The sequence below is a fragment of the Amblyomma mixtum genome, chromosome 7 (genome assembly GCF_055824585.1).
Source record: "Amblyomma mixtum isolate Tamu chromosome 7, ASM5582458v1, whole genome shotgun sequence".
Lineage (NCBI taxonomy): Eukaryota > Metazoa > Arthropoda > Arachnida > Ixodida > Ixodidae > Amblyomma > Amblyomma mixtum.
This window is the reverse complement of record NC_143018.1, coordinates 82,076,623-82,099,745: the sequence shown is the minus strand read 5'-3', so window position 1 is coordinate 82,099,745 and position 23,123 is coordinate 82,076,623. Positions and strand designations below refer to the sequence as shown.

Here is a 23,123-nt window from a genome sequence, read left to right as displayed (position 1 = left end):
ATCGGTCTCTCGCTTGCGAGGTTACCGAAAGCTCTTCGCCAGACTCCAACGCAAACGTTCCTGGCCAGAGGGCAAAGAGGTAGTGAGCTCGTTACTTCTGCGCAGCCAAATGGCACGATCGGATCGCTACGAGTCCTTTCTACACTTCGGGGACCCTAAATTGAGACGCTGCCAGGATTGCCAAGAGCGAAATCACATTCAATGGCTCTAGAGCTCGCATGCAGCACGAGGTGGAATATAAACGTTGCTTCATCCTTCCTGTTACTAGGGTGAATAAGAGCGTAGAAAGGTAAAACAAAAAACACTAAACATGTATCTCGTTGTTATCAGGATATGCATCGTGGCGAGGTTTTGCGTTGTGCATGGTTTTCCAAGCAGTTTATTTCCTTTGTAGAAAAACGAGCACAATGCAGACACTTCCAAGTACGCTCGAAAAGTCAAGTTATCGGGGCTTGTGCAGCGTATTGCGAATAGGTTTTCCGCGAATGTGCATTTCCTCAACGCTTACGACTGTTCTCGAAGACCCACACTTCCCTTAGCGCGAGAACATTCCAAAATGCGTCGCCGTGGAAACTAAGCAGACTCTGTGAGGCTTGAATATTGCCACGGATCTTTGTAGTGTTTGTTTGTTCATTCTTCAGTGCTGCCACCTGGCCGCTTTATCACTCCGTTTTTGATGCAAGAAACGACCATACTTATCTCGTTTCGTCGCCTTCAGGCAAAGCCGCCTCTACGTGGTTCCAGAAAGTTCTAGTAGCTCTACACGCTTTATCTCGCAAGTTCGCTATCAGCTTTAAAAAGAGCACGGCCGAGAGCGGCCGGCATTCTGTTCGACGACTACAGAGCATGCTCGTTGCTACGCCGCCGCCGACTCACTCAGTTCTTGGCAGGCGCAAGTCAGCCCAAATATTTATTTTGTATTTATTTATTTACTTATTTATTTATTGTACGCTCAGAGCCAAAGGCATTACAAAGGAGAGTGGGTTAATTAGGATAAAGAACAATGAATATAATACAGTGAAAACAGGTAGTACAAAATGCATTTTCACCACAATAAAACGAACAACCATCACAAAGCGTAAATAATATAAAATCAATGTACAAAACACAGTGGAAACAGATATAACACATGATCAACTTCCTTCAAAATAAACAATGTTAGCTATTGCGTCGAGAAAGGTTTTATTATCAGTTTTGTTTGGAAGCCATTCTCGCTGTTTTCTGCTCGCCACCCGCCATGCGCACTGCTAATTTTGGCTGAGAGGATTCTTGTGTATATGTGCAAGCTCTCTCAAAAAAAACATAACTGCTGAAAGTGTGCGTGTGTATCTTCGTCTCAGTGTGTGTGTGTGTGTGTGTGTGTGCATGTGTGTGCGTGCGTGTGCGTGTGTGTGTGGGGGGGGGGGAGGTGGGGGTGCCGCGTTGCTTAAATTTTCGAACAAAAAAAAAGCTGGAATCAATATCTCCACTAGCCTGATTTTGTCTTGTTGCTATTGTGTTTTGCGGCTTCTGCCTCGGAAGCAATGCTAGGTTTGCTAAGGGCAGGTGTTAGCCATGGTTTATTGGTCCTAAAAAACAGCCACTGCCTACTTCAATGGCATGGAATAGACAAGAAAGAAGGACAAAGAAAAAGAGAAGCCATACCATGGCGAACAAAAAATTAAGAAGTCTAAAATATTAAGATTATAAGGAATGAAGCGTTAAAATCATGAATATTTGCTGGAGGAACGCTTGGACTAGTGCCGGGCTAGAAATGTAGTCAGAAAATGTAGCCATATAAGAAAAACCAGCCTGCAATTTTACATGAAAATAATATTGATCACAATATCCATTAAAGCAATTTTTTTAGACAGTCTATAAACTGCCAACACATTTTGTCTATATTGTCTAAACCCAATATAACGGTCATAAGGCAATACAAGTCCAACAGGCAGTCTATAAGAACCCTAAGATTTATGGTCATACACAGCTAGTAGACTTTTCGATAGACAGTCTTTGGGCTGAGAATAGACAAAAGAATATATCTATACCAAGGCAATATCTATAAAAAAAGTCTTCACACAGTCTGTAGACTTTTTCTATAAGGGACGAATCCGAACTTCTTGCGAGTGAGCAAACGAAACTCAAACGTGAACAAACTTCGCTTCCCAGAAGTATTTCGTCTCATTATACAAAGCGCAGCCTATCTCACTAAACTTCAGAAAGAAGAGAAAGAAGTGAATGACGCCTCTTTTACACGCGTCCCCAACTTATCGCGCATGCATAAAGCAAAACGAAAAATAAACCCCGAAAAAGCGACAAGCAAAATGTGTTAGTAAGGCACTATCTTTGCACAAAAGACTGCATCTCGAAGCGCGAAGGCGTTTCGACCTGGAAAAAGCGGAATGAATAGCATTGAAGAAGAATAGGTCGCGCCGTCTGAAATTGAGCTTTGTCGCTCGAGGCGACAGCAAACTTTGCCTGCCAGAAGAAATATGGAAGTGCCTTAGCCTATACCTCCCGACTCCTCCGCAATGAAAAAAAAAAATTTGAAGCGAGGAGAACCCCCCGAAAAAGCGACGTGAAAAATTCCTATGCTTTGGAGCTTCTGAATTCACTCCACAGCGATCAACACTTGCTCTTCGTGACAAACAGAAATCGGAAATCGTCGAGTTCATTCCGTGCTTCGTCTCAGGCACAGAAGCTCTGTGAGCCCATGTATTTGTAGTGAGGGTTTCCAAAACACTGCAGCAGTGCAGAAGGCAGAGTGTGTGTTTAGATGACATAGAAACGCATACGCGATTCTTATCACCCACCATGAATACTTCAGGATTAGTCGGCATGAAACCGATTACCAGTAATGACAAAGTGATGCATTATTTTATACCAAAGGGCAGGCGAGGCTCAGGACTAGTAGATTAAGAAAAGGTTTATGGTTTATTGGGGTTTAACATCCCAAAGCGACTGAAGCTATGAGAGACGCCGTAGTGAAGGGCTCCGGGAATTTTGACCACCTGGAGTTTTTTAACGCCCACTGACATCGCACAGCACACGGGCCTCTGGAATTTCGCCTTCATCGAAATTCAGCTGCCATGGCCTGGATCGAACCCGCGTCTAATATAATTATCCTGTTCATTCAAATCCATTGCCTTCTTATATTGTCTACAACGCCGATTGGCAGATCCACGTGACAGGAAGGACTTGGAGTCAAGAGGGCGGAAAACGAAATGCGAAAGAAATTCATAATGGCCTACTCTTCCTTCCGCGCATCGGGCGAAAAAAATAAAAAAAAAGCTAGCTGCGCCACATCTCAACCCTCTTCTGGCCTCACACTGACACCCACACACGGACACCACCTGCCATATTCATTACATATGCGATTTTCGGAACAACGCGCATAATCCGGTTCTGAAGGTCTGACCCCTACACGTCCGGTGATCACCAGACCTGATCCCGGGTCTTTCTAGATCATAGAGTTTCTCTAATTATAAAAAGGGAAAATGAGAATCCAGGGTTATTGATGCCCCCTGGAGTGGCGCAGTTATGCCGGGAAGTGGACGCGCCGTATTTGGCTTAGATAGCACTTCGGAAAAACGCTGATATAGCAAAGCAAAATTCGCTGTGGCTTAGCTTGGTTAAGCCCGGTAATTGCGAAAGCAATATCCGTACCTACGCCATAGTTCAGCTGGTAGTGTAGCTGGTGGTGGTGCTTGTGGGTAGACATGCATCGGTTATACAATCCAATCCAATCCCCAGTCCAATCGAATATAATCCAATCAAATCCACTCCAATCCAATCCAATCCAATCTAATCTAATCTAATGTGTTCTAATCTAATCTAATTTAATCCAATCCAGTCCAGTCCACTCCAATCCAATCCAATGTAATATAGTCCAATATAATGCAATCAAGGTCAAATGAAGGTCAATGGTGGTCACCGCCGCGGCACGGCAAAGGCGTGAAAGTGCAAGTAGTATTGCTTTCGCAATAAAAAAAGATCTTCCTCGGTGCAAATCTCCAGGAAAGGTGTTGACGAAAGCATACTACATTATTGCGAATAATTCAGTCACGTTAAAGGAGGGGGGGGCGGGGGCTTATTGGTTAGCTATGAGGTTCTGTGGTGCAATACAGGAGGGACGATATAGTAAGAACGAAGTGACAGCGATAATAGTGTCTGGGTTCTTTGCGTAGTCACTTGTGTTTCGCTCTGTAGCGCTTCTCGTTGTTACAATTTACTTTCAGGTAATAAAAACGCCAGTTCGATTAAAACGGAGGTTCGAATTACCTTTTAAATCATGACACTATCCAAACTACTGAAAAGGTTAAATATCTTGGTGTTATACTTACAGCATCCCTCGACTGGATAGCCAACGTTGACACGATAACTGCCAAAGCTTCTCGTCTTTTGTATTTTTTCCAGCGGAATTTCAGAAGCTCTCCCCAGGTACTAAAAGAAACATAATATTTAACAAATAATGTCAGGCCAGTATTAGAATATGCATGTGTAGCATGGGACCCTTTCACGGGTACACTCATTCACAAGTTAGAAAGGGTACAGGAAGGCGCTGCAAGGTTTGTGACTGGAAATTTTAATTTTCATATAAAGTGCTCAGAACTTCGCGACCGTATTGGTTGGAAGACTTTAGCAACCCGAAGAAAAATCTGCAGGCTGAAGTTCTTGCACAGTATTTACAATGATTGTACCGGTATTAACAAAAACACTTATCTAAAGCAGCCATATTGCATTTCGGAGAGACTAGATAACACGGAAAAGATTAATAGTTATCAATGCCGCATTAATGTATTTAGGTATTCGTTTTTCCCTAACACAATCCTGGACTGGAATAAGCTTCCGAATGATGTGGTTTGTGCACCTTATTTCAAAAGTGCTGTTGAAGCGATAATCTGATGTATTTTTTGCAGGTCTCGTGCGTTTACCAGCGCTGTGCCATCACTCATACTACTTGTAAACTCATTTAGTCTTCTTTTAATATACTGCGGTATCCTTGCTGACATGTTTCCCAATATCTTCTTTGCATGTGTTATTGTATATAGTAATATCCCACCTATGATAATGCCTCATGGGCGCTGTAGGTACTTTCAATAAATATATAAGTCCAAAATAAAAGTGAGTGCATCGAAACTGGTGCGAAAACGAACGGGAGAGTTTTAGGCTACGACATACGACGGCGTTAACAACGTTCACCCCGAAGAAAATACCCCCGACAGCTGCTTCCACAAAACGGAACAGTAATGGAATTTTATATCCATGCCATCTGGGCATAGCGGTTCGAAATGAACCTTCAATAGCTTCCGCAACGCTGCATGGTATTACTGACACGTCAGATAGTTCGCGAGGTGAGCGAAGCGGTTTGAAACGGCTCTCCTGACGCGTATTTTCCCGAAAGCGTGAGCGCAGTGGGAATGGAGAACTCACTTGACTCGCTTCCTGAAATGCAGTCGCGCCTCGCGATCGACGCCTTCGTGGCACTCGTACCTTGTTGTGCCGTCGGGACTATATTTTTTTTTCTTCTTCGGGACGCAGCCATCGACAGAGCGACAACACCGGTTTTTCTTTTTTCGAACCGTCAGCGGAGCGAAGCACCCCCGTTTCGATCAATAATTGACGTGTCACCTGTAGCCTCTTTCGGATAGGCCTTCGCATAGAGTGATAATTTCCTCCCTCCTGCACCTTTAATTATGTGCTTTTTGAGGAGCCGCGCCGTGGTGGCTCAGTGGTTACGGCACTCAGCTGCTGACCCGAAAGACGCTGGTTCGATCCCGGCCGCGGTGGTTGAATTTCAATGGAGGCGAAATTCTAGAGGCCCGTATGCTGTGCGATGTCAGTGCACGTTAAAGAACCCCAGGTGGTCGAAATTTCCGGAGCCCTTCACTACGGCGTCCTTCATAGCCTGTATTGCTTCGGGACATTAAACCCCAATAAACCAAACCACTTTTTGAGGAAAAGAGCTGGCGCAGTAACTTTCTCTTTTCGGTGGACAGCTTTCTAGCACCTGGCGGCGATCCGGAAATTGTGGTGCAACGATGGAACGTTTATGAGGAAATTGTGCGTTGAACAAACAACTTGCAGATAGGCACTCGAAACGCGCTAACTTTCACGTGCTGACTGTCGGAATGAACACGCTTATGCAAATGCAAATGACAGGAAAATGCCCGTTAGCACCGTATCCGGCCGTTCCCAGCCGCGGTGCGCATTGAGCTTTTAGTTTACCAGGCTCCAAGACATTGGCCAAATATTTTAAAAACGTTTGTTACCATTACAGGAACTGTTCTTGTGAAGCTATTGCTTGTAAAAAAGTAAAAAAAAAAATCGGCAAAGCCACTTAAGACTGCTTATGTGTGGGAATGCGAAAGAATTACCGTCCAACGCTTTTCGACGAACTGTTGCGTGAAAATTTTGAAACAAAAATTTGTTTTGGGGAAAAGGGAATGGCGCAGTAACTGCCTCACATCTCGGTGGACACCTCAGCCGCGCCATAAAGGAACAGGTGAAGAGTCTGGAAAGGCATACAATGAAGGTGCTTATGTTGTCGGTTCAAATCTCTGTCGCAAGCTAGCCGCCAATTAGGCGATCGAACGTAAGCTAGATGCAACGAGAAATCGTGTGACACCACTCGGAACGCTGTACGACAAACGGTTGCGTCCGAATTTTCGTACGAATGTAGACGGCAAAACTGACGCCACTTTGGGGTCGGCCAGTGGGGAGTATATCTAGATGAACGACACGTATCTGATTGACTGAAATGGTGGTGCTAGGCTTGCTGTGTGCGTCGTACGGACGCTTTATGTCGTCTGTATATTTTTCTTGCTATCTTGGATTTTCTGTACCATGTGCCTGGGCTCGTACGCACGGCGCCGGATTTTCTCGTAATGGAGCCATACTAATGCTTTCCCATTAAAAAAAATACTAAGGAAGGGAAAGCCGTACGCCTTGAACAGAATATCAAGGAGTGAGTTCTTGTGCCAACAGTACAGGCTGGAAGTTTCAGTAAAGCTTCAATTGTGCCAACCCTTGAATATAAGCGCCATCTTCAAGATGTTTCAGGAATGACAGTGCCACTGTCGGCCGCCAGAAATAAAACTTTGAAGCAGAATCAAAGGTGTGTTTTGATCATAATATATCAAGGAGTCTTCGAAGAGCAAATCTTCCCATTCACTGGTGTTTTAGTACAGTTGGTTTTTGTTTGTTTTCTATTGTTTCTCTGCAATGCAGTATCTCCATCTGGCAATCAATACGGCGCATGTGAGCTCCCGAATAAATGACAGGGCCCAGTTTGGAAGTGTTCCCACGCTATCGTTGCTTCACGCCGCGAGTACCTTATTTGCAGCGCATTGCCTAACAATTCCGCGCCCATTGAGGAGGCAATGATTGCCAAGCCGATACTTCCATTTTTCATGCCTCGACATCAAGCCTTGTAGCTATGGTGGGTTTCTTGCGTAGAAGCTATCTGAGTTGCATCTGAATGAATCGACTGCAACATTGAAATGAATGTTCACAGTATTTTTTTTTTATTTCTGAAGAACATGGTTGCACAGTAGCGACACTATATTCGAAATACTCCTTTCGCGGTCCTTTTTTGCCTTCCCCTTCAAGAGGTAGTTATCGGGTGTGTCGTCAACTCCAAAAGCTAGCAGGCAATGTCAGTTGCTAGCTACGGTAATAGTGCGAAAGCACTTACACGCTCGCCAACATCGACCGAGAATCTTTTCACCGTAAGTACGTACGTTCCTTCTATATTGTGCCGTTCTCTGGCAACCCGAGTGACTACCCGAGCTTACCCGAGTTACTCGGGTAAGCTCGGGCTGAAACTCGGCTATGCTCGGGCAAATTCGGAGGAGCGTCGTGCCAACTGCGCGAAAGGTTGCTCGGGAAGAGCAACATGGGGTCGCACAATCCCTACCGATAGCTTTGATAGAAGCAGCCACCAGTCAGTGAAGTGGAATATCGCTTACCCGCTGCGCCACTGCGCTGGTAGGGGTGTCAGGACTCAGCTCTCTCTATGAATGTTAATTAGAGAATAACCAAATCTGCATACATGGGAATTAACCCACTAAAGATATCGCGTCATACCCCTAAGGCGGAGCTTAAATGCCCCCTCCAATTCAAGAATGAACAGCTACTTTCGCAGATCTACTCTTTTTAGCTACGCTAAACTCCTGGAGTTTTTTTTTCTCGATTTTTATTTACAAGTTATTCCGTCTCTGTTCATTTATATCATGGGAGTGTGTGCAGAAACAGTAGCAAAAAAAAAACAAGGTACGAGGTATAAGGAATGACCACTACATTGCGATGCACTGACACACTCTGCAAGTGGAAAACAAACCAAAGAATAATCAATGACATTGCGTAATTCAAAGGCAATGGAGAAAAACGCAAGACCTAAAACAAGCGAAACAAAGAAACAAAAAAAGCAATGCTCGTCGCGAAATGAGCGTAGGAATTATTACGGAAGGTGGAAGATGTTTTAAATAGGTGCCTGAATTGCAATGCGGTGAGTCTTCGGCATGTGATGAAGGTCACATTGTAGATTGTAACCTAATGTAATTCCATTTATTCGATTGTAAACCTAACCTAATTCCATTTATTTACTGACCCCGGACTCCAGGCGGTGTTGCATGGCTGTAGGCAGACAGTAGAAAGAATATATCGTGAATATATCCGTTAACATATGCTACCACACGATCGTTTTGGCTAGGGCTGGTTGTTTTATAGAAATCACGGCACAGCTGGGAAATAGGACACTGAAGTGCACATAGAACCGCAAAAATAGTGCCAGTTGTAATTTTATTTATGCCATGCCAGGTGGCTTTCTTCAAATGATTCCATCCACACGGGTATCAGAAATGTCATCCGACATGACACGATCATCACAAACGGTCAGCAACGCAGCGCGATCTTTGAGTCACCGCTATCGGGCTAGAACACATCACCGCAAGAAAAAAAAACAACAAAGCATCGCTTTGCTGTCTGGCTCGAGGTGCTTTCTTTTGCAAAGATCGAGAACACAGGTGATGGAGGTCAAGTTACAACGTGGTGGAGCAGCGCAAAGGACGGGACACAAGAAACAAGGAAGGACCTTCCTTGTTTCTTGTGCCCCGTCCTTTGTACTGCTCCACCACGATGCAACAGTACCAACTAGCCCAGCAACTTGCTCTTCTGAACGTCAAGTTACAAGTCTGAGAACCGCACGCATGCGGCTTTTTAACTGCCGCAATAAACTTGTGGGTTGATGTACTATACGCTACGGTTTGAATACAACGCACGCCGTCCAGCGAAATTACTACCGGATTAAACTGGCAACTAGCCACTCACGTTGTTTGATGGCTTGGACATTCTAATGATTAATTCTCTGATATGATGTAATAATGCCACAAAGGCCGAAAATGCACGTTAAACCAACGACCACTCGCTAAACATTCATTACACTTCATAATAAGCTATTTCAAAAACTCAAAAACACACTCGTTGTTCATCCTTTAGTAAAAAGCAGTGATATAAAACAATGTGCCAGTAACAACAAACATTCTTTGCGACTTCGTATAGCCTCAACATCGCAAAATGAACGGGACAAAACGAATACAACAGACAGCACCTGTCTGTTGTTTCCGTTTCATCCCGCCGCGCTGTTGAGCCTCTGTTGCGCAGTTGAAACAATATGGATACGTACCAACTCGCTCAAACTTCTGCTTTACTCTTTGTTACTTCAGCTGGTTGTTAAGCTTCAACACTACGCTTACAGGCATAGCCTGTCAGAGTGAACAGTTATGCAATAACTGCGAATACGCGCCCTTAGCGAAAGTCTAGTGCATGTTTTCACACGGTTATCGCTTTTAACCTGGACTGAAATGAGATGAAAAGAAACAAAAAGGTAAAAAAAGCGTTCTTTTTATGCTTGGCAAGTCACACACTATAGTACACACTCGGAGGAGCCGCCGAGTTGATCACGGGACCACATGAGACCTCGCTTGCAATAAAAAAAAAAACGATGTGATAGAAAACAACAACATCCGGCTTGGCAAGTGACACACTAGAGCAGGCGTCCTGGGAGGCATCGCTTGAGGCACCTTGTTTTCATTAATTAGTAATTTGGCATTTTTGTAATTAGTCATTAATTATATGTGACGTCATCTAGTGGTGACGTCACCAGTGCCACGGAGGCAGTCAAAGTGGTGAGGAAAACGCTTTCGCCTCTACGCACATTAGACAGACAAAGTGTCCCCTGAATTTTTTTATTTTTCTTACACGCATAGGTAAAGGAAGAGGGGTGGGGGTGAGTATCCTGCGCTTCAAGCGGGTGAAGCCTGCTTTTCAAATGAGGCCCTCACACGTACACTCGGCGACATGATGGGACGCGCGTGCGCAGAAATAAAAAAAAAATTATCTCGCATGCTTTACGGCTACATTATGATATTTTCCCGCATTCTCGCCGCGCGTAAAATTTCGTTTCAGACATTAAGCTTTAAGGGCCTAGGCATGGAAAAGTTTGCATCGCATATGTGAAAGTTCCTTCAAAGCGATCTCAATGTGTTCGGACAGCGCGCTACAACAGCCGGCCAACACGCGGCCCGTCGGATTTGTGATGAGTCACATTCCTACGAAAACACTATAACGCCCTTGGCGCTGAAAGCCTTCTGCACAGTACAGGCTTCTCGATGTATACATTTTTGCTTCTTTTTTCACTCCAAGCATCCTCGTTTCCTCTTTCCACTCTTTTCCTCGCCTTGCAGCGTTGTTTCCGTACTACCCTTATCCACGAAAGGCAGCCGCTTCTATTTTGCCTCTTTTGTCCTCTGAGGTTAACGTACACAGAGCCACCATCAAACGAAACATCCGGAACTTCCTATCGTTGCAGTCACAACTCTCACGAAAAAGAAAAAGAAAATGAAAAACGTTGGTGCAAGGAGGGGAGACAGCGCAGTATCAGAAAGGACACTCGAAGGGCTGTTGTGAAAGCAAAAATAAAACAGACAATCGAGTTGAGTGCGAGCGGAAGGCGATGAACGCTCGCTGCCTATACGGGTCGGTCTCAAGATGGGGTCACGCGACGAGGTATACAAAGCTAGATAGGGGTAAAAAATAAACAAAACGAAACAAAAGAACATGCCAGAGAGGAATAAAGAGCTAAGGTCAATGCGGCACTGACAAGCGGAGGCTCATTCCGCTGGAGATGGACGACTGGAAACATATACGGCACACTTTTCGAGCCACTCGACGAAAAAGCAATTACTTGAGCCAGGAAAGAAAAAAACAAATACACTTTTTTTTTCCCAGATAAAGCCTTCTCTAGTCTTTCACTGTGAGTTTTGGTATGATCTGAATTGTTTCGGTGACCCTTTCCGAAATGTTCGTCCAGCAGGTTTTTCTGCTGAGACCTATTTCTGTTTGTGAGATGGAGTTTTAATCGTTTAGTGGCCTTTTGTGTCGATAGCTCCGGCCTCCACCTCCTCTCCCCTATTTCTTCTCACCCGTAAGCAGTAAATGCACGTTTAGCGCGTAGGATAGGTGTCGGTTGGAGCGTAAATCACACCGTTTGAGTGTCCGTTCATCGTCGTTCTTAAACAAAACGTTGGTGCTGTTACTCGGCCGCCTTCCATTGAAACTGATGCAAAAAAATATGCTTGGGTTCACCCCGGCTGAGTCCAGTTTACAGAGCGGAAGCTCGATTAAGCGTGGTGGGAGAACGTTTGCTGTGGTTCAACTTTATTGCATATCCTTGACTTGACCCGGTTATTGCTTTATTAAAGAGAAGACTTGATCATAAGAATTTGCAAAAGTAGACGGCGCCACAGACAAGACAAAGACAAACCACAGGACCGCAGACAACGACAGACATTTGTCTTTGTCTGCCGCGCCGTCTACTTTTGCAAATTCTCATGTACCAACCAGCTCCATACAAGAGTTCTACTTGATCATAAGAATCGTTCGATCCAATCAGCCGTCTACAATGCACAGCCGAAACACTGGTTCCAGCGCGCGACTCCTCCGTGGCTACCTGCGCCCGTCAAGCAACGCTTCGGGCTTTTTATTATCTTATCAGATGAACGGCGAGTCACGTGATTGTGAAGTGAGCGTTGAACCACGGTGTTCAACACAGTTGCGAAGGCGAGCGAATGCCGCCTGCTCCGCGCACCGCATCTGCACCGAGGCGCGGAACGTCACGCAGTATGACGTCACAGTCACACCACCCGCTCCGCCCCTTGAAGGGGATTCTTCAGAGTGACATGACCTTCATGTTTTGCATGGAACAAGTAGAGCTTCAGCTTTAAAAGTTGATTTGCCCAAGTTATGGCTCTCCTCGAGGCCCGGGCCACGGATTTGGAATAATTCTCACAGGTAGGAAGCAAGGAAAGACAACCACTCGGCATTTGACAAAATATTTGCGTCGACGAGTAGGGGATTCGGTCCGCCTTCTAACGGCCTAAATACGCCTAGCGCTGCAAAACTCACTGCGTGGGAACGTCATCGTCGCAACGACTATCTCGTGGTAGAGCACCCCTTCTCAACCTGGATGCTGCCGGTTAAGATCGCGGTGTCTGCACTGGTTTCAAGGCAGCTGAAACTTCTATGATGGCTGGCAATAATCCAGTTTTCAGAGCTGTAAGTTAAAGCCGTCAAGGAGGCACCACGCAGTCTCTGAACAAACCGTAGAAAGAGGTTAGGCAATCAAAGGGTCATGTTAGACTAAGTTAACAGCATTGAGTTTACGAAACTATCCCCGACAAAACTTCGCTATAGGTGTATACGTGTATGAGTGGTGTGGGTGGGGGAGAGCGGAGGGGAGAACGAGCTCACTCGGTAAATACCGGCGCACAAAGATCGGACCGCCGGTGTATGCGCCTATACGAAGAACAAACCTGAATACAATCTATTCAAGACAGGCTTGCGCGAAGGAGCAACATTGTATTAAGCCCGTTCTTCGATGAGCCGCTCAAGCAGCCTTTGCACACAACAATGCGCTTATGCAAGCACTATTCAAGTACTTCTTGAAACACCTTCATTCGATGAATGACGTAAACAAAAGGGGGAGGGGGAGAGGAAATGGCGAGCCTATTGTGTGCATAGTAAGCTGCTGGCAGCCATTGGCATTCGTTCAGCCACAGCTTGGCTGATGCTTCAAGTTAACGGTATTAAGGGCTTGTGAATGAACCACCGCTGAGGTTTACGATGGACCGCGGATGCGAGAGGTGTACGAGTAAGCCTATAACCCTATGCCTGAGGCGTTATTCCTGCGTACAATCTGAACATTAATACGCCCGTATGGGAGTAAAAAGGAGTGTAAGCTGTCCTCTAGGGCACTCCCTTTTATGAAAGGGAGTGCCCTACAGGAGAGCTTACACTCCTTTTTTACTCCTTTATGATTAGAGTGTAGCGGTCAGCACAGCAAGAATGGGCAGGTGAATACGGACAACATACGGAGTCACAATCTGTCAATCAAGGCAGTCTCTCGCAAAAAAAAAAAACAAAAAAAAAAACAGTGCCTTGTAAGCCTTGATGGCAGTCGACTGTTGTGGCCACGGACCGAGGATCTTGGCCTCTGTGAAAGGGCGAGGATCAAGGCGGTCCAGAGCACAACGCAGCTTACGTCTTTCGTTTACAAAGACAGGGCACTCACACAGGAGATAACTGATTGTCTCTTGACAGACACAGTTTACACAAGAAGGGCTGTCGGCCATCGCGATCCGGAAAGCAAACTGATTTGTGAAGGCAACGCCGAGCCATAGACGGCACAGTAATATTGCTTCACGATGCGCTTTATCACATGCAAGTCGGAGGCGCATTCCAGGGTCCAATGCCCTGAGGCGACGCTTGCAGAACTCTCCCGTGTTCCACGCTGAAAGTGTGAGCTTCAGCCTCAAAGAACGAAGCCCACACGCTGCGTCAGCTCTCGTTACAGGGATATTGACAGGAATTCCGTCACTGTGGGCACTACGGGCAGCTTCGTCTGCCTGGAGATTTCCATGAATACCGCAGTGGCCCGGCAGCCACTGGAAAATTATGTCGTGTCCTTTCAACGTGGCGTCATGGTACAGCTTGCGGATTTCTGCAAAGAGTTGTTCGTGCGACCCGCGGCGTAGTGCAGCTTGCAGGCCTTTAAGGGCTGCTTTAAAGTCGGTGAAAACTATCCAATCATGTGCAGATTCCAGACCGATGAACTGAACTGCAGCCCGGAGGGCAGCTAGTTCTGCAGCAGTTGAACAGGTGAGATAGGCTTCTTTCGTGGGCGCAGTCAGGCTGATGATGATGATAAAAATAGGTCTTTGACCCCCCCCTTGAGTAGAAGAAAAAAACCTTATGTCATGGCGCTCTTTCGCCACAGGCGCCCTTGCACCATAAAATTTATCATCATCATCAGCATCAGCATCTTTTGCCAGGACTAATGTAATAGTCCGCTTAAAGAAACGCGTAAGGTGCGCTGGAGGTATTAGTAATTACTAAAAATTACTAATTACGGTTTTATGCACTCGGTTATCAGCGATCGCAATTTGTCCCTGTTGCCGAGCTTCAATGACACCAAAAATCTACAATGTCCTTTAAAAGAATGCCGAACATGCACTGGAGGTATTCATATTGCCACGTATCATTGTAGCGTCCGTTCGTTCGCGCAAGGCCGCAGAAAAGGGGTGTTGTCATTTTTGTTCTTGACGCGAGAAGCGAACAGTCTAATCTCGATCGATCGCAGGCATGAAAGGCTGCATCTAGGTTTTTCCAGATTACTGTAGATGATCTTGTCCTGCTATCTGGAAGTTTCCTTGCCGGCTTTAAATTGAGCGCTGCCGCGACCAGCGGATATTCATAGTTCGACGATTGACGAGCACGTTTGTTGCATACGCCGCCGCCGAGTGATTCAGTTCTTTTGGGGGCGCAAGTCAGCCCAAATAAAGAGCTTCGTTTGCAAGGCTTGTTGCTGTTTTCCTGACTGCTGGATTGCCGTCACTACAACGTGACATCTGGTGGAGGTGCTGGGTAGCCTTCCATGTACCGGACACCTCCAGCAAGTCGCGACGCCAGCCCTTCGAGTCATTCCCCGGAGGACTTGACTCCAGTCTACCACGCAGCCTCTTGGAGCCTCCAGCCATGACTTACGCCGCAGCAGTGCGCCGTCCTGCACCTCGACGACGGCACCTAAGCCCCTATCGCCATTAGCCAGCTGCGCTGGAGGGCCGCCCTCTCGCCCCAACTCACCCGTCCTACGAGCGTCGCACACGGCCTAGGAAATGCGACGAGTGGAGAACACCCGACCAGTGCCGCCAACTATGCTTCCACTGCGGAGAAGCCGGTGACATTCTCTGGTACTGCCCATACAGGAGAATGGGCATCCGAAGATTTTCTTACGACGCCCCACGACCCCGACCTGGCCTACGACCAGCCGCAATCGAAGAGTTCTTGCGTCGGGAAGAATACTCATCGCCGAGCCGCCTATCTCGTTCTCCGTCGCCATCGTCACCGCGCTATGTATCTCCTAGCCGAGGCTACGCAGTGCGTGGACGCCCCCCGGCCCCGAAGGTTAAACTGAATAAAGCAACCTCTGGAGGTGAGGTTGCTTCTGAGCGCAAGAACTAAGACCGTCCATCGACGAAAACACAAGACTATGCCTCAACTACGACGACGGCCCCTACGACGACGACGACCCCTACGACTACGCCTACGACTACGACTACGACTACGACTACGACTACGACTACGACTACGACTACGCCTACGACTACGACGACTACGACGACTACGACGACTACGACGACTACGACGACTACGACGACGACAACTACGACAACACCGACGACGACGACACAGCCAGACGTGAAGCTTTTACCGCTGCCCTTAAACCTTGTTACGAACGCTAAAGGACTCGAAGTTCGCATTCTCCGTGTTTATTTTCATTCTAAAGCATCGAGACGATGCTTCTTTGCGAGGGGGGGTAATGCCACGCATCATTGTAGCGTCCGTTCGTTCGCGCAAGGCCGCAGAAAAGGGGTGTTGTCATTTTTGTTCTTGACGCGAGAAGCGACCAGTCTAATCTCGATTGATCGCAGGCATGAAAGGCTGCATCTAGGTTTTTCCAGATTACTGTAGATGATCTTGTCCTGCTATCTGGAAGTTTCCTTGCCGGCTTTAAATTGAACGCTGCCGCGACCAGCGGATATTCATAGTTCGACGATTGACGAGCACGTTTGTTGCATACGCCGCCGCCGAGTGATTCAGTTCTTTTGGGGGCGCAAGTCAGCCCAAATAAAGAGCTTCGTTTGCAAGGCTTGTTGCTGTTTTCCTGACTGCTGGATTGCCGTCACTACAACGTGACAATATTAACTAACAGAAAATAAGATACATGCACTAGGTTATCAACGTCCGTAATACGTCCCTTGTGGAGAGCTTCAGTAAAGCAAAACATTAAAACACCATCGAGCCCGAGCATCGGATCTAAAGCGGAAAAATTAAAGGGTCAGTTTCATTGATTGCGGTTTCCATAAGCAGTTTTTTTTTTCAGTGGAGATTTTTATTGGTCCCCAGCTGAAAAACACGCATTTTTCTCGTCGCAAAAATTGTGGTAAGCGTTGCCTGTGCCACCTTAATGACTCAGGCGTGCCTCCAGAAATCGCAGTGCACCAGCGCTCAAGCCGCAAAGCATTGTGGTTCCGGCACGAATGCTCGGTGTCACGCGACGTGGCTCAAATGGCGTCCACTGTACAAATGGTTCGCATAGGTTATGATGGCCCCTGGCCTCTTTTCTGCGTTCTTTAGGCACAATAAAAACAAACAGAAAAGAGAGCCAACAAAGCTCGGCACGAAAATTGCGTTTACCAGCCGGCGAGGTCAGTGGGTGCTGACCCAAAGAAATCGACGCATCGGATCGGTGAAAGCACAACGAGAACGAAGGCAGAGTAGAGTCTTACGCTCCCGACTCGAGGTAATATACTCATAGGTGATATAAGTTATTTTATTGCATATTTCTTTTTTTTTCTCTTTGCGCTGAAATTATTGCATTCCTGATACTGGCAGCAGGGCTTCAACTTGCACTGTTTTTATTGCTAATGTTTGCCTGTTTTGTCCATGTCCATCATTCCAGTACCAAAATTTTGAATGTTGGAAAACTGTAAGGTACTAGTATAAAAATATTGAATGTAATAGCACATTGTTCCGATATGTAGAAAATCTTTCTTTTAAGGTGTTTCTATCGCTCGCACGGAGCAGTTAAAGCTGCCTTAGTCTGCTTAAGAGCGAAAATGCTAAAGCCTTTCCTTGACCTGTATTTCTCTCTCGTTTTTTCTTTGTATTTTATTTTTGTGTTTTTTTTTTACATTTCATTTGTTTTTCTTTTTTGCCGACGCCACTCATGAGTCAAGAAAGGACTGTTTGCTAGCCAGTTGGATTCGCTAAGGATCAGTCTTGTCGGGCAAACGCCACTCGTGAGCGAAGAAAGACTTTCGCCTTAAAACACCTTACTTTTATTATACAAAATGTTCGGGAGCTACGGAGCGGCCTAAGGCACTCCGTCTGACAAGAATGTGGACCGACAGGCGACTGTGATTACTTTTCATTCTTGACCAGCGAAACCAAAGAATGTCTGCTCGGGCGACGTCAATCGAACTCTTATTAAAGCGATTGCTATCATAGTGGGTGATAAGACGTGCGCCTCTTTAGACTTCGCATGCAGTCGAGCGCAGCTATAGCGCGCTGTTGGCCAAGATCGAATGAGGCCCCTGTATGTTCCAAAGGTAGCGCAAACTATTGTTCAAATAGGAGAGGAGAATTCCCTTCCCCCCCCCCCCCCCCCCCCCGCCTCTACCCCTGTCCTGACTTCTTTGCCGTTTTCTGCTCTCCCGTTGGACGAGACATCATACGTGACGAAGAACCCACGCGGCTTTCGTTATCGCTAAGTTATCGTGCGAAAACGGCGCCATTAGTGAGCGCAGAAACACCGCGTCACACGTGCGCTGTGCGGGACGTAGGCTCGCTACATTTTTGAAGACGCGCTTTGAAATATACAGATACCTTAAGAGTGAAAAGTAACTGACGTCGCCTGTCGGTCCACAGCTGCGTCAAACCCGGCAGGACCCTCGTGCGGAGTTCCGCGGTCTCGCATGCGTAATTAGACGGATTGGGCTGTAATTTTAGACGCGCGTATCTCAGGACACAGGCGCGTTACTGTAGTTGCATAAAATATAATAGTAAGCAAATGCCACTGCCTCTTATGTTTCGGACGTTAAACCGCATAAACCAACGAAACCAAACCAAATATGCATTCTAACTGCACTGAATAAAATGTTATTGCATTTAGTTAAATATTGAAATTACGATGACAATTATCCAACACTTTTCGCCTTCCTGGCCGTATATCCCCCAAAAAACCTTTCCGCATTTTTCTTTGTATTTTTCTAAATACTGAAAATCTAACTTTGTACACCCTGTTGATCTTGAGTATTGAGGTCTTCAGAAATAAAGTTTTTCTAGAATTCTGTGCTATCCCGAGATTCGCTTTGTTTCAAAAACCGCCGACTTTCCCACCAAGGAAGCTTCTTGCTGTCTGCTTTTTTTTTTGTATTAACACAATTATTGTCAATCACTTTTCCTAGGAAAGTAATTTTTCGTTACATTTTTAAGTCGAGCACACAGATAGACGTGACAGGACCGGCGCTGCCTCCAAGTAAGTTTATTGGTTGGTTCTATTGGTTACTATAGCTACCCGGCTAGAGCCAAGAAAGATTTTGCGCCCTTAAATTCCACCAATTTGAAAACAGCCAAGATGGTTATCCCGACGCTTTCTCTGGAATTCGCATTCCTCAAGTACTTTGGCTTATAGGGGTTTAACGTCTCAAAGTGACTAAGGCTATGACGGATGCCGTAGTGGAGGGCTCCGGAAATTTCGACCACCTGGGGTTCTTTAACGTGCACTGACATCGCACAGTACACGGGCCTATAGAATTCTGCCTCCGTCAAAATTTGACTGCCGCTGCCGGGATCGCACCCGCGTCTTTCGGGTCAGCAGCCGAGTGCCATAACCACTGCGCCACCGCGGCGCCTCTGCATTTCTGAAGTGATTCTCATACTTGATGCAGGCGAGCTTTCAGTGTGATGCAGCCATGCTGCGCAAGGGAGGCTTCTTTGACAACATATTAGCAGCTGGGATGAAGGCACCTTTGCACAAAATCAACCGAATACGAAAGAAATCACAGAGACGAGAACTTCGCTTCGCGAAACCAGTGTTGATCCCGTATATACACAGGGTTCCCATAACCTTAGAAGGGTTTGCAACAATTACAACGTCCCTATGGTCTTTACCCCAGCCTGTAAACTGGCCAAGAGGCGCTCCAAGGACAGCAGGGGTGATCCTGCGACCCCAGGCTACGTAAACCCTTACAAATTTTCTTCAGACAGCCTATACACCGTCCATATCCTTCTGCTTATAAAGTCTATAGACTCTCTATCGACCAATCCTAGTGGACTGTCTATATGCAATACAAATCCTATAGATAGCCTATGACAACCTATAGATTTATGGTCATACACTTTTAGTAGCTTTTTGTCTATAGACATTCTGTAGACTATGAATAGAATAAAAATATCTATAGGAAGGCAATAGAGTCTATAAGAAATCTATACACTGTCTACAGACCATTTTAATAATGAAAAGAACACGCAAAGCCGTACGTTCGGAACGCAAAGGCTGAAAGGTTGCTAGAAAACGCGTCACACTCGTTCCATAAGCTGTGCCGCTTTTGCGAGGTCGACAACAATGTCATCTGTGAGCCACGACTTGACGAAATCAAAAGTATAAGTAACGATAGTTTAGCGCGCGAAATGTAGGAACCATTTATTATCAAGAACAAAGATGTGAGGTGCATCGGAGCCACTTCAATGTCTCGGCGAGCTAGTGAAACAAAATTAGTAGAAAATAGGCAGTGAATGTTGCCTTCTCTCCCTAATCTACGGGGGGTTTTGCTATCGTCATAAATACCGATGCGCTCATAGCCTGCGTTCTAAATTGTAACGAGTGTGAGTTTCAATATACTTAGCTGTAGTGAGCGCCCACCTTGTGATGTCACTGTGCTCATCTTTAAAATCTAGCGCGCAACTAGTTTTTTTTTAAAGAAAGCGAACACCAACTAGCCGCACAGCGTGTTCCCTGAACTTAACTCTCCAATCATATTTATACATTGCGTAGAAATTATTTCCCTGATGTATTGCCAGGTGATTTAAAGAGCAACAGAGCAACGCATTTAAAGAGCAACAGATAAAAAAATCATGAATTTCACACGGAATAAAAAAGGCTGTGGTGAATTAGGTGGTCAGTCTTTCCAGCGCTAAAATTATTTTTATCGGTTCTTTTTATTTTTTTCCCCCATCTAAGGATCGTCAACCGGGAACAACGTGATTTCATAGCGGGTGTAAAACTTACATGTTGCATAAGCCCGGTAGTTTCATATGAGGTTCACAATACCAAAACTGTGCATTTGAACCTCGAGTAACAAGCAATGTGGATATTGCTAAATTTCGTGCAGCATGAACCCGCTTAGTAAAAGGGCTTTGCTTTCTCAAGCCGTGACAAGGACCCCTTACATAACCACGGTTTCAGGTTTCGTCTTAAAACAGGCAAAATGATGCACATATGAGACTGATAATATGTTCATGCTTATATATCAGGTTAATGTTTGCAAGCTGCAAAGCGCTGCTGCAGCAATTACTCGTCACAATTATTTATTTATTTTTATTTATTTACATATACTGCAGCCCCGATGGGGCTATTGCAAGAGTGGGAGGAAGAAAAAAAAAGGCAGAGAGGGACAACATATTCAGAAGTGAACACCATTAAAATACAGAACAGAAATGCAACAGACTAATCACAGATTTGCAACAACATTGAAAAATAGGTTTGGTTCCAGGGAGCGTATATCACCGGGTAAAGAATTCCATCGTTCGATAACACGAGGAAAAAAACTAAATTTGAACATATCGGTGCGCGCGTGAATGGGTGTTACATTCAATGGGTGGGAGCTCCTTGTAGATGAATATGCTGAAAAATGCAAATACTCAGACAGTGAAGCAAAGCGGGATGAATTAACAATACCATGAAAATATTTTACACTCATTCTCGCGGCGGGTACAAAGGAGGGAAAGGCCTTAGCAGGAAGAGTGGATAGGTTGTCAAAGAGAAAAACTTAGCGCAGCCACGTTTTCATTCGCTCATAAATAAATGAACAATCTGGTTTTGTTGGAATTATTTCGTTGTTTTCATTAGCATATGCGTTTAGAACTTTCCCTCTTGTGTGTGTGATTCTACTCTTATGAAAATCAATGAGTGACTTGTTAACCGCCCCTATAAAGATAAAAATCACATTATCTTTTAATTAAGCACACCACCTGGCGTTTGACATTTTCTTTTCTTTGCATAACAGCCAATTTCGCGAAGTGTCCTTGCTGGTAGGTTGTATACCTCAAAGCCACACTTCAAGTCCACTCGCAGAAAAAAAAAAACAAGAACAAAACGCGTTTCTCATATCCAATGTAACAAGTGAAGGCGGGCTAGTTGGTGGTTGATAATGGAGTGCATATTGCTACCGCGCAAAACGACGCAGGACGAAGAGAGGAAAACCTGTATAAATGTGGTTTTCCTGTAGTAAACTTTAGTTGAAGTTCCGCGTCTTGTAATGTGCTTTCCTCTCTTCGTCCTGCGTCGTTTTGCGCGGTTGCAATAGGCACTCCATTCTCATATCCGTGCCTGAGAAAATGCAAAACTCCACCAACGCTCTTTCTTTTGCGCATGCGACAAGGAAATGTGCTTTTGCGCGAATGCACTTGGCGGTAAACAGCATTTAGCATGCGCTGCGAGCAAACGGCGCCGCTGTAAACATATGGTGACGCCATCACCTGGCACTCGTCGATGAAAACACCGCAAATGACCATGCATTCGTTCTAAAGACAAAGACCATTTTAGGCAGCCCTCCTTCTTAATAACAACTTCATTAAATATCATGTAGTTGAAAAAAGGGGTGCAACTCAAAGCAAAAAGTCTTCCGTGACTGTAACCAAATCTATGCCTCCTCGATTTCAAAAGTACCGCCACGTTCTGTAATGTGTTTTTTTTGTCAGTGTTTTCATTCAAAGAGCTTGTCGCTTGGTATACTTGCTGTCAACCGTATGGTCCTACGTAGAAGAGAACCGCTGAATGCATGCACGATGGCATAAGTAGTCCACAAGATAAATATCTGGCTTGTTTCTATGCTGCTTCAGCAGAGAGCATGAACTTCTCTTGTAAACGGCGTTGATTGGGGTCTGCCGGATTCATCCAGCGCTCGAATGTTTTGCGCGCAAAATATCGCCCGATGCAACTGGCCGTAGAAGCAAAACAAAGCACTACGGCCTGAGACTTACCCCGAAACGTTGCTTTGGCGAGGCGATCTCCGCGTCCCCTGAAGCCGCTCACAGAGTGCAGATGCAATTTTAAAGCCATTGCTTCGGCGACAGCAGATCCTGGGTAGACAAGCCCGCTTCCTTGCTAGCCGCCCACGAACATCTTAGGTTGTCGTCGATTAACCGCAATCCGCATCGACGAATCCCGACGCAGACGAGAACTGAAGCCAGGCAGCAGCAGACGGCAAGCACGTTTCTTTCTGCAACGCCACGGCAGGGCAGCCTTCCCGCGTCGTGCAATCGTTTCGTCTGCGTGCTCCCCATTTCTTCTCATTGCGACCGTGCCGCGCTGGCCGATCGACCAATGGCCGCAGGCCGTCCGTCGTGACGTCAAGTGTAGTCGCCATGGAAACGCCCGAGGAGCGTCTGCTTCGCAGGTGTGTTTTTTTTTTCGTCTTTTCGCGTCGTTTGCCCGGGATTCGCCTTCGTCGTTCATACGTATTCTCTCTATCGCTTTCCTCCCTACTTCCTTTCTTTCCTTCACTTTCTCTCTCTCTCGTCTGCTTCGTCTATCCGAATTCCGGGGGCTTTCCCTTTGCTCCCAACAGGTCGGCGCGCCAAGGAATAGGTGAGAAGAAAAGAAAATGGTTCGCAGCGGCTAAAGTGTGCAGAGGTTAGAGGAGAATAGAGAGAATAAGTATTGAAAAAAAGCGATCCGTAGCAGACAGAATTCGAGTTCCGGACGGTGGCGAACGAGAAATGGGGCGAGAGCGGGTAAC

General features: G+C 45.9%; 1 protein-coding gene across 1 annotated transcript in view; it reads right to left on the bottom strand.

The window, feature by feature from the left end:
* mfr (ferlin family C2 domain-containing myoferlin misfire) overlaps positions 1-22,640 on the bottom strand; it is a 320,505-nt gene extending 297,865 nt beyond the window's left edge. The window contains exon 1 of the mRNA XM_089553028.1: positions 22,366-22,640. Coding sequence (XP_089409154.1) covers positions 22,366-22,444 — 79 coding nt within the window. The 5' untranslated portion in view covers positions 22,445-22,640. The remainder of the gene's footprint in view (positions 1-22,365) is intronic.
* Positions 22,641-23,123: the final 483 nt, after the last annotated feature.